The sequence below is a fragment of the Epinephelus moara genome, chromosome 13 (genome assembly GCF_006386435.1).
Source record: "Epinephelus moara isolate mb chromosome 13, YSFRI_EMoa_1.0, whole genome shotgun sequence".
NCBI lineage: Eukaryota > Metazoa > Chordata > Actinopteri > Perciformes > Serranidae > Epinephelus > Epinephelus moara.
Window position 1 is genome coordinate 15,467,693 of NC_065518.1, and position 12,512 is coordinate 15,480,204.

General features: G+C 39.5%; 2 protein-coding genes across 3 annotated transcripts; one reads left to right on the forward strand and one right to left on the reverse strand.

The window, feature by feature from the left end:
* Positions 1-1,076: 1,076 nt before the first annotated feature.
* On the reverse strand, positions 1,077-9,649 carry LOC126400000 (sphingomyelin synthase-related protein 1-like). 2 transcript variants are annotated; one of them, XM_050060394.1, is made up of 6 exons: positions 9,476-9,649; positions 8,020-8,595; positions 6,841-6,936; positions 6,088-6,205; positions 5,837-5,987; positions 1,077-4,274 (listed from the first exon to the last, which is right to left on the reverse strand). In XM_050060394.1, the coding sequence occupies exons 2-6, from the start codon at positions 8,574-8,576 to the stop codon at positions 3,970-3,972; spliced, it is 1,227 nt and encodes a 408-aa protein (XP_049916351.1). In that variant the 5' UTR covers positions 8,577-8,595; positions 9,476-9,649; the 3' UTR covers positions 1,077-3,969. The 2 variants fall into 2 exon arrangements, with proteins under 2 accessions (XP_049916351.1, XP_049916350.1); XM_050060393.1 differs by lacking the exon at positions 9,476-9,649 and adding an exon at positions 9,082-9,441.
* Positions 9,650-9,989: 340 nt separating this feature from the next.
* Positions 9,990-11,348, forward strand: LOC126400004 (dual specificity protein phosphatase 13-like). Its single transcript, XM_050060400.1, has 3 exons — positions 9,990-10,177; positions 10,257-10,474; positions 10,592-11,348. The coding sequence occupies exons 1-3, from the start codon at positions 10,029-10,031 to the stop codon at positions 10,783-10,785; spliced, it is 561 nt and encodes a 186-aa protein (XP_049916357.1). The 5' UTR covers positions 9,990-10,028; the 3' UTR covers positions 10,786-11,348.
* Positions 11,349-12,512: the final 1,164 nt, after the last annotated feature.

Here is a 12,512-nt window from a genome sequence, read left to right on the forward strand (position 1 = left end):
GGCATGGCATCAGCTGAGAGGGGAATCAGACCATGAGTGACCTCCTGCAGAAAATTTTAAATCTAAAACAAATTTCCTGCATTTCTACACTACCAGCACCAGTCTAGATTAGTCAGATTGAGGGTGACATGAAAACCAGGAAGCATCAATACCAGTTTAGTTGCATTGGATTGATTTTTAGAAAAATGGCTGTTTTATATTTGAAATTATATTCGTAAAAATATTATGTAACCTAAATTGGCTAGGAGAGCATCTTCAAGGGCAAACAATTTATGTAAATGAAATAGCCTAGCAACACATCACAATATAATTTCAACCTTGTTAAACAATATTAAACCTGAGGGGTGCTATTTTCAATCATCACATGGCCATCTTCAAAGTCTAACAGTTGCTTTAAAGGACAAGCACTTTGGATGAATTAAATAATAAAATGAAAAATAATAATAAACTTAATTTATATAACGCTTGTCATAAATGGTCTTACAACAACTAATCCCACAGGGACTGTTTGATGAAAATGTCGCAAAGTTAGCAAAACCATAACTTTACTCCCCCTGACTGCATAATGGGGATGCATTTGATCCAATTGCTCCATTGCTCAGGTGTCTATGGAGCTATCCTTGTATAAATGACGCTATTACTAAGAATAGTAAATCTAAGTGTTTGTAAAACATAAAAAATGTCCTTGTAGCTCAGTGTTACACTTTAAAAAATAATCACCATATGTACAAATTATTTTTGTGTATACCAAAAGCACACATTAAAACATATGACTAATAGATTCTTTTTCTAGTTAAAATCAAACCTGAACCTTTTCTGACACATTTTACTGGATGGCCTGTACAATCAATATAAAATCCTAAAACTGAAGTACCTTATATATGTCCACTCATCATCCACTGCTTAATATTGGCTAAAATACACAGCAAGCATCAGCTTTTGACAGTTTTATAAACTAATAATCTCTCATCCTGAAGACTTTGCACTGTATCAGTCTATTTATAATGCACATTCATTATGAGGTAGTGCAGTGAGTGGAGAAATACACATAAGAAACTGGTCTTTGATTTCAGCTCTTTAATGATGGAAATGAATGAACGAGACATGAAACAAGTAATGTGGCTTTGCATGAGCACATGAGCACAACACCATCATCCCTCAGTGACAGGACGTGTCGTATACTGCCAGCTCCCTTTATAATAACCATGTTTCTAACATGCTGTAACGATCACATCAATTACAACATCCCTCTCACGACAGTTTCACTCGATGAAATGTAGAGGCCAATCTGAAATCAACATTTACACTTAGAAAGCACATAGTGTTTCAAATAAATAGTTAAGAGCAACTGTAAACATATTTCTTCGTGTGCATGTTGCTGTAACATCATATACGAAATATAAAAATACCTATTGACTGTTACAAAATGAAATAAATTAATACAAACAAATACATACAAATTTAAGGATCCTTTTGGAGAACCGTCACTACAGATTAATGTGAAAAGATTATTATAATTTACACTGTATGATGATTAAAAAAAAGCACTATACAACTATCCAACAGTAAACATGAAAGATTTGGGACATTTCTACACAGAGAAATCTATCGTAACACTCAAGGTAATTGGCAACTGGAATTATATTTAAGACAGCTGGAAATAAATCTTTGATTCAACGTTTTTGGCTGATAATGACATTATCATACTTTACTGTATCTTTCAATGAGCTATGAATTCATCTGTTAACATTTAGTAACACTGTCAAAATGAAAGCATTATTTGGAGGAATGAAAAAGACTTCAATCATGGCAAAGAAATAACATCTGTTTGTCAACATGATGAACGACATTTTGCTGTACAGAAACAAAGCAACAGTGTAAGGTAGATCTTTACATATTGCTTTAACAGTGGTCCATAGAGTTATTCTTTGATACATTACAAAGTGGGAGGTAAGACAAAACTGTCAGTCATGAATCCGGATACAAACCTTGAAATGATCAGGTGTTTTAATTGCACAGAAAATGGCAAACTGCTGTGAAGGGTTAGGTACACCGCTGCCTGAGAGTTTTCTGATGTGGCTTTATGTTATCATGTGTTATGTAAATATTCTTAAAGGGATAGATCGGATTTTTGAGGCAGAGTCGTGTGAGGTATGTATCCATAGTCAGTGTATTACCTGCAGTCGGCACACCCTCAGTTTGGAGAAGCAGGCAGGAGTACGGCCACAGAAGCTAAGCAATGTACTGCTGTGGACAGGGGCAGCAGCTAAACTTCTTTTAACCACTTAAAAAAAAATCAATATCAGTTTAAGTATACTTTGTATTTAGAAGATTTTCACAGCTTCACCTGGCAGCCCCTTCTGACATGGAACTGAAGCCGTCATATCCATCTATGATCTCTCTGCAAAGCCACCAGACTCCTTTGACAAAAGCAGTAATTTTACCTCACAGAACACAGGAATTGCTGGTCTACCGCTGCCTTAATCGGTTGGTTAGTTAGTGTTATTGAGTGACACCGGTGAAGCCTAACTAAAGGCCTTTGCACACAGAGTCTGGGTTTTTTTTTCGTCCAAAATTGTCACACATCTTAAGAAAATAAAGACAAATTCACAGTGTCAATCACGTTTGCACAATGAGTCCAAAAGTTTTGTCTGTCTTTAAAATTTTCAGAACAATTTAATTTTCTACATTTTTTTGTGTCCGTCAGAAGCCTTTACAGACGTTTGACCAAGAATTACTGAAGAAAATGTGGCGGCGGGACACAGCCACAAGACAGAGGAACGGGGCGCACAGAATCATTTCATAACTCAGATAGCTCACGTTCAACAGGTCAGATCGTAATATTCAAGGGGATAATGACGAGGAGGAGGATGTGGACCGCACACGGAATGTGGAGGAGAGAGGAAGGACAGCTCCACCACTTGGTGCAGTTGTGGTGCCAAATGGACGGCCAGATAGGTGACTTCAGTTGAGAGACAAAGGAGGAAATGTGTCTTTTCACTTTGTCACGTGTTGTGAATTTTCACAACGAATAGAACAATAAAACGCATCAGAATCAGTGTACATAACGATTTTTTTAAATTAAAAAAATGGATCTGAAACAAACATACTCAGTGTGCAAAGGCCTTAACTCTTTAAAACACTGAAGTCAGACAATGACAAAAAAAAGTCTCGCTAATCAAGGCAGGGGTAGACCAGCAACTCCTGTGTTCTGTGAGGTAAAATTACTGATTTTGTCAAAGGAGTCTGGTGGCCTTGAAGAGAGCAAAACAACAGCTTTAGTTCCCTGTCAGAAGGGGTTGGCTAACAGCAAGGTAAACCGGTGAAAATAATACAAATGTAACATACACCTAGTCTGATATTGATTGTTTTAGGTGGGCCTTTTTTTTCAGGTGGCTAAAACACGTTTTCCTGCTGCCTTTGTCCACAGAATTGTATTGCTTAGCTTCCGTGTCAGTACTCTTGTCTGGGTCTCCAACCTGGGGGGGGGGCATCTACTTTAGTTAATACACTGACTATGGATAAGTACCTCATACAACCCAACTTAAAAAAATCTGAACCATCTCTTAAAGTCGGGAGGTACTGATAAATGCACTTTATGCTACATAAAATGACATTCCTATTCCTAGGACAAATAAGCAACCGTTGAATGAAACATATCTCCGCTGTGTTCACTTTTCAAAGTCGAGCAAAGAGTGTCGATGGGGCTTTTTAGAAATTCTGTATGGTTTTGTGGATTTCGTTTAATCCGCCTAAAAATGATGACAGAGGAAGCAGGTTTGAAGATAAGTCCCAGAATATAAGAAGGTATGGCTCTGTGTATCCCATCAGGCCTCGGTGCTAACAGGATCACAACAGAAGTCTTTGTTGATGAAGATATCACACACCGCCTCAGTTGGCAACTTGACAAAGCAGACTAAACCGCACAGGCTAAGAAGTGTCTGACAGTACTGCTGCTGCTGCTGCTCACTATCCAATAAGCCTCCTCATCACAGCAGGTCTAGAGAAGGGCCAGCAGTACTCGTTGGGGACGGGCCCGTTGACATTGCACTCAAAGAACGAGAACATGGGGAACCAGATGCGAGCTCTTCGACTCTGCTGGTAGGCCCGGGTGTTGGCTAGAGTGTGGTAGTAGAGGAAGAGTCTGGTAGTGATGTAGAAGGCTATGAACACATCAATGGAGTAGTGTTCATGTGCAGCCAAGATGAAGAAGATGCCGAAGAGATTCAGGACCCAGGACAACGTGTGAATGAAGTTCCAGCTTCGTGGGGTGTCTGTTTGTAAAATTAAAAACAGGAGAAGATGAAGATACGTTCAACAAATTATCTTTTTTTTTTTTTGGTTGTTGTTTTACCACTAAACCAATCATATTCTTTGGAGACAGACTATTTCTGTCCAGGTCAGACTGATGGAGGCTTGTTTTTATTTCAGGTGTAATACCAGCAAAGGACACTGGATGGCAACAAAGAGACAATGTTCCCAACTATGGTCACAGTGTTTGTTGCTCTTCATATGTCTTCCTCATTATTTACTTTAATACTCTGATGTCACAGCTTCTAATTACAGCTCATAATTAATCATGATTTTCATGAATGAATGTGGCAACTTAAAGGGAACTGAATGTCAAAAAATATTAGTGAAAGTCAGATTTGAGTTTAAAATCCCGAGTCAAACAAAATAATATTCTTCTTTTGAAGTATTTCTTTTTTTTAGCAGATAAAAACATAAAATATTGCAGAATGTAAACTTCAGATACATTTAGTAGACCTCAAACCTTCAATTCAGACCTTCAACCAAAATGATAAAGCTGAATTTGTGCTTTCAAAACTTTATTTTGGGTGGTAAACAAATACCAAACCTAATCACCAGCAGACAAACATCTCCTGAAAAGCTAAAAAAAAATGCCTTGATCATCACATATTATACTTAAAACGTAAAGGAATACTTCAGCCCCCATATGACCATTTGCTTTGTTTTTCTTGCACGCCTCCACATTCAGCAAGGAATCAAATAACTGAGAAAATTCTTGATGAATTCAAGTAAAAGAGGGTCCGCATTTAACAACAGCAAAACTATACCACAACATTCGTATATAAACTTCAACATTAGTCGTGCAGTATGATAAAAGTCTCATTTATCCAGTCATATGCTGAGCACTTCCCAAACAGACAGCCCTTTCCGAATGGGAACTGAACAAAAAGTGAAACTTACCGATGCTCTCCTCAAGCCAGACTACATTGACAAAAGCAGTAATTTTACCTTGCTGCACAGAGGAGTTGCTGGTCTACCGCTGCCTTAATCAGTTAGGTAAGTTTATGTTATTGTGGGACTTTGGTGAATCCAAACTAACCCTTGAAAACACCAAAGTCACACAATAACACAATTAAAAAAAATGATCGAGGCAGTGGTAAACCAGAAGCTGCCATGTTCGGTGAGTTAAAATTGATGTTTTCATCAATGGAGTCTGGCTTTGACAAAAGCATGAATAAGTTTTACTTTCAGTGCAGGCCCCCATCAGACAGGGCTGTCAGTTTGGGAAGTAGTGAGCTTACGACTGTGTAGAGACTTGGATTATACTGCACGAGTCATGTGTTTTACCGTAGGTTAGCTTCTCTTAAACACATTTCCCTATGACATCATCAAGAATTTTCTCAGTTTTTTGATTCTCACTGCGGAGGCAAAAACACGTTTCTTTGTGAACTCAACATAACACAGGGTGAGTAACTGATATACAGATGGTGATTTGGGTTGTGAAGTATTCCTTTTTAGTTGCTGTGTTCCCCCCTAAATATAACACAAATTTACAAAGACAACTTCAGATGTAAAGGCGACTCACACTCTGTGACAAAGAAGTTGAGCAGGGTAATGACCACAGTGTGGCCGCTGAACATGTAGTCACCACATGTATGCACTCCCGTCAGCGTCATCCCGAAACCGCTCCAGATGGCCACAGCTCGCTGCAGCTTGGCCCACATGTCACCATACATCTAGACGGAGAGAGGAAGTGGAATCATCAGCAATGTGATCTTTTAAGGAGGCAAAGACGCTGTGTTTAAGATACAGAAAATTCATTACTGTAAGTGTTACCTTTCCTGAGCATTGCAGGTGTTGTCCCGGCACAGACAGGGAGGTGACAAACATGGTGATGCAGCGGAGCATGAACACCGTCCCCATGAGGCTGCACATGCGCCGCAAAAGGATAGACCTACAAGTCGTGAGAAAGAGTTAACCCAGATCTTCTATGGCGTTACATATGAAATAACACACATAAGTACGTGGGCAATAACATATAAATATCCTTTGTGCCACACTGGAAAGCAAATATCTAGGCTTACAGTATATAACCCTCAGATTAACAACTGCTAATTTACGAGTTTGCCAGTGTAAACTATCATTATATGTTTGTAATGTTTTAATTCCACCTGCCCTATGGGTTACCATTATATTACCCTGTGTTTACAGTTTTACCAGTCGATGTGTTGCTACTCTACACTCGCTGAAGGTCAAGGTTGTTATCACCTAACTGTAATGCTTTGTCCTAGTTTTATGTACCTTTTTTATGTTGGCTGGTGAATAATGATCCCTATTTTTGCCGGTAGATAGAATAATGCTTTCCAGTAATTGCCCAAGGAAAGTGAAACTGTCATTTTCTGCGACAATATTTTGGTTAGTGTGGACTTTACGCCAAAATAGCTTACCCTATGTCTCTGTGGTGCAACCAAACATCAACACCACTGTACAATCAAATCAACTATTTTCCATGATTGTTTAGTGTAAACTTTGCAGCCTAACTTCAGGAAAACTTGTGTATAGCTGGTGCAACAGGCTGCAGGACTCTACCTGTGTTTATGGAGCAATAGAACCAGCAACCAGACATTACAGAGGATCACTCCACATGCTTCAGCCATGGCAAAGGCCCAAGGTATTCTAGGCACACTGTTGAAAAGAGAAAAGAACGATTAACAAAAAGTTAACTGGCAACTATTACTAATCTTTTAATTCACTCAGGTCATTTCTAAATGAAAACTAGAATTACTGCCTCATTGTTGTATGTCACAGTTTACATTCATGTCTGTAAATTCATGGATGTTTCACGCACATCTTTTCCCCTGCAGCACAGAATATCTATACAATCAGCACAGTTTCAAAGTGGGCACGCAAGATTAGGGTCACCAATTCAGTATCTGACCAAATGTCTCCCTTCTGTTCCTGAGATATGGTGCTGAGTAACGGCCAGAAAAATGTTTTTGCAGAACATTATGATGTCACAGTGAAGCTGACCTTTGACCTTTTGGATATAAAATGCCATCACTTCATCAATACATCCTATTAGATATTTATGTGGAATTTTGTCATAATAAGCTTATGAATTCCTGAGTTATGGCCAAAAACAAACAATTTATAGACTGAACCAGTGATCAAAAAAAATACATTAATTTAAAAAGAGGTAACTGACTAATTAATTAGCCATTAGTCTCAGACCTATAAAAGACCCTTGAAACATCATTTGGGTTTAAAAAAACTACAGCTAAAGCTTAAATTTTACAAACTAATTTCTATGTTCTTACTTTCTAACATCACAATTGATTTTAAGTAGTAAAACATGGACCCTAAAATCACTCAATGGTGCTTCTACATGATCTATCAAACCAAATACACATTGGTATCTCCCCTAAAATCAGCTCTCCCACTAAACATGAAAAGAAATTCCATGAAAAGCTCAAAGCTGGTCATAAACAACGGGTCACACTACAAAGTAGGTCACTTTAAAAACACACTCAAAGGTCTCTTTGAACCAAAGCTAGCCCATCAGGAATATGTGAGGACAATAATAGAAACATGCTACAAGGAAGTAGGGCAATTATAGTGTCCACCATCTGGTGTGATATTCTGACAGTTGATTAAAAAAAAAAATCACTATTTTTGGCCTCTCACAGCTGACAAATGTTTGTGTTGTTACCCAGTGCCCCAGGTCAGAAAAATAAGACTTTAGAAGTGTCTTTCCTGTCTCACACCCACCTGTCTAGGAAAATATCTGGCAGTGGAGGGTATGTGCGCATGTCAGGCACCCTCTCATGCACTATGACCATGACAAAGGAGGTGAAGCCAAACACAAACACCACGTAGATGGAGCTAAGTGCTGTCTTCCAGTACTCTGGATCCAGGCGCCTCGTCTGCTGTTTGTACTTCCCATTAGTGTACTGGTGATACTCCTCTCCCACTGGTGCAGTGTCAGTGCTGTCACAGTCTCTACCTGGGTCTCCATTACACAACCAGTCCAAACTGCCTCCTGAGCCTGTGGGAGAGTGGCCGTCGAAGGGAAGACCCAGCTCCTCCAACACGTCAATGTTCTGTTTCTGTAGTTTGCGAATAGACACCATCAGACGCTTGATGTCCCCCAGCACCTTGAGCTCCAGAGGTGGCGAGCGGAGGTCATACTCGCTGAGGGCAAGCAGACTGGTGCCATCCAGTCGGTGCTTGTTACACAGCAGGTCCACATAGTCACAGAAGCCTTCTTCCCTCAGCCACTTGGCGACGTGTTTGGGCGTCCAGCGACGGACACTCAGCTGGGTCATTTCCTCCTCACTCTGAAGGCTGAAGAAAAGTACAGAATATCAACTCAGACCACTGAGCTCCCCCTCACTGTCAGTATCACTTCCTCCCCCAACGATTAAAGGAATCTTAAGGAGAAGGAAGCACTCATAGGCACACTTTATTTCCACTGAATCAGCAATACTAATTCTAAACCAACCATGCAAGAGTGCCACATAGACAGAAAAACAGCTTCACTTTGAGAGAAAATTAGAAGTGATAAACAAGTTTAAGACAATGCTTGAGCTACACGGGCAAGCTGAGCAGTCACATCTTGAGCAAACATATGAGGCAACAATTTGCCAAGTTTGCACACACCCTAAAAAGTAGGTAAAAGAGCAGACAGACTTTTGCAATAGTTAAAAATAATGACTTGTGGCTATTATGACTAATCTTATTATTAGTCAACACTATCCCACACACTAAATGGAATAATCCTCATTTAAGATTAACTTCAGTGTCAGTGGAAACAACAACAGATATCCATACCATGTTAGCATCTCTACCTGTTGAGGGATTGCATGGTATGATAGCTTGTATTGTACACAGAGCAGCTTTAACGCAACAGAAGGTCAGTAACTTTGTCCAGTGGAAAACACCCACCTGCACTAACCTACATCACCGGCTACCACTAAGGTGGGGCCAGGAGCTAATTGTGCTAACTCCTCTCATTATCTTAAGATAATACGCCAACCTGGTGGTTAACTGTGCATGTAACCACACGTACGCCTGAGGCAGACATGAAACCAAGCCAAAGCATCCTCTCTTTTTTTATCAAAACAACTCTTCCCAAGCAAGCTAATTCAGCCACAGCTAACAGTGGTTAGCTAACAAGCTATTAGCTAGCTAGCTTAATCAATGCGTGCGCCTCACGCTCACTCACCCGGACTGAGATGTGACAGAAGACGACACGGAAACGTATTTATTCAGCTAGCTAGCTAAATGGCATCTCACAAGAATCTGGAGAAATCGTGTTAGCGTTTGCTGCAACAACACGGGCTTGGTGGAAATCATTTCGCCCTCGCTTCGCGCTGGTTAGCATTATGTTGACAACACAGGGCGGTAATGCTCAGAGTAGCTGCGCAGGGGAAAATCAGCTACCCAGTGCTTAGCTCTAGCTTACCAACAGTGACACCCAATGGTTAAAACCGGGTACTGCAGCGCCTTCAATTGTGCAGTAGTGTTATTGTTAACATGCCAAAAGCTAAGTATATGTGCACTTAAATGGTACAAACTACCATAGATGTATATTATAAAGATTTAGAAGCATTAGGTTGGCCTACATTTAGATGTTGGGTCACTGATTTAATTTTAGACCAGGGACACCTGTCCTTGTCAGTACCAACATGGTTGTAGTAAAGCCTCAACAGAAAACAAATGGAAGAAGAACTCTTACAAATAGGTAGTTTCAGAGCAACATGTTGATATGTAGGTAAATGCTGTCAACTATGAGCAATCTACAGGAAAGTATTGCAGCTTCACCCGCCACTCCATCTGTGAAAGACTTGGTGAAGGTTTTGTACGGAGGAAAAAGGTTTGACAACCATGTGGATGAAGTTTGGCCTAACCTTTTCCTTGGCGACATGTAAGTTTTTGATGCAGCCTATGGAATAAAAGTAACCCTATGTGTTTCTTGCTATAACTCCAGTTTCCTTTGTCCACAGGTCAGTGGCCAATGATCGCTACAGTCTGTGGAAGCTGGGAATCACTCATGTTCTGAATGCAGCTCATGGAAGGATGCACTGTCAGGGGAGTCATGACTTCTACGGCTCCACTGTGGACTATTATGGAGTGCCTGCAGATGACTCACCATCCTTTGACCTCTCTCGCTATTTCTCTTCCTCTGCTGAGTATATTCAGAGTGCACTTGACACAGCTGGTGGTAAATACCCATCGTGTTGTTTTATTGTCACTCAGTTTTGTCTCAGGCCTCTCACTTTGAATAAAATCCCATTATCAACTCGTGCTTTAAACTAATAGTAATCTTCTCCTTCACCAGCTCGGGTTTTTGTCCACTGTGCAGTTGGAGTGAGCAGATCTGCCACCGTCGTCCTGGCCTACCTAATGATCCACCACCGTTACACCTTGCTAGAGGCCATCAATAAGGTCAAAGAGCACAGATGGATTTTCCCAAACAGAGGATTCCTCAAACAGCTTCGTGCTTTGGATCTGAAACTGCGCAAGACATCCTGAGTAATCCTCTGCACCTCAAAAAGAAAGAGATTGTCTAAATTACAGAGCCTCAGATGCCTGTTTTTCCTCAGTATAAATGAAGAATTGAGCACCTGCCAGTGGAGGGAGATACTGTACTTTGACTTTAATCAATTTGTTTCAAGAATGGTATTGAACTATTATTGAGCCTGGCGCTGTGTTAAATGTGAATCATGCTGCCTGTTCCCAGGATATTGACCCTTATATTAGTAGGAGATCTGTGTAATCAACTCACCCTCAGGCAGAATCCATTTTAGGAGACAAAATGACTCATTTAACCTTTTGTTTTATGTTAAAGAAAATATAAATCCACTATGTTGTGCTGTGTATTTACACTAGAACAACATGAACGATTAATAAATGGTTATTATTTAGTATAGTTTAGTTGTAAGAAAAGTTTAGCACATTTTAACTGTCTACAGATAGGCTATACCTCACTATATGAAGCATCCATAACTGGTATGTGATCGGATAATGAATGATTGACAGCATTGCATTTATAATCATATATAAAAAACATGTTTGTATCAGTTCTGAATCATTTATTAGCAGCTTTAAACATATCCATCAATGATTTTCAGGGAAGCATAATTCATTTACTTTAGAAAAAAATATTTGGCCTGCAGATTTTTTTCCCGTACTTTTTTTGTCTCATAATTCTAAGATAATAATCTTGTTTATTTAAAAATTAAAAAAAAAAAAAAAAAAAATGTGGGGAGATAAAAACTTAATTTGCACATTTGCAAATTTATTTAAAATATAATTTCACAGTTAAATAAATAAATACATTGTGCAGTTTTATGATTTGATTTTCCCCCTGACATTTGTCCAATATGTTTAGCTGTGCTGGTGTAGAATTTGTACTTGTGACTTAAGTATTTGGAAAATCATCATTATTCTTCATCATTCAGGTTCTTAAAACCATGAGAAACCAGTCATCTGTGTCTTCAGTAGTCTTACTGCTATGCAGGGCTGGGCAGTATATCCATATTATATTGATATCATGATATGAGACTAGATATTTTCTTAGATTTTGGATATTGTAATATAATATAAAGGCTGCACCACAGTAAAGTGATGTAACTTTCTGAACTTACCAGTCTGCTCTAGCTGTTCTACTATTTATCCTCACCCAATTATGCTGCGTTCACATGGAATCAGGCAGATGGTGGGCAGCAGATGGAAAACACCTGGATGACACAGGAAAAAACAAATACTTTGACAGAATGGCAGGGCAGTATAACAAAACATGCATGCCGATATGTTGTGATGGTGATGCTGCATTGTTTAACACTTCAATTAAAACCCTAGTCCCAATTAAACGCCCAGTGCCTTTTACTAGCCCGGTGTGGCTACACGTTTTGACAAATAAAGGCCTGTCTCAATTAGAGGCCTGGTCTGGTTGCCAAGCAGTTCATTTTTCAATATAAGTTCTTCAGATGTTTAAAACCATGTCGTTGGCTACCTCAAATTATTTGTCTATTCCTTGATTACCCTGAAAGTTACTCATATTCCTTTAGTCTGTAAGGGTCCTCAGATTGAAAGAATCAAAAGGGGTTTTCATAAAAATTAATCCAAGTTGTGAGGATTGTTTTAACAGGATAAAGTGGTGTTGTGTCAGTGTGCCGAGTGCCGTAGCCCTCAAGTGTCATAACTCTCTCTCTCACATGTGCTGTCTGTCTGAGCTAGATCAAATGAGTGACTCATAC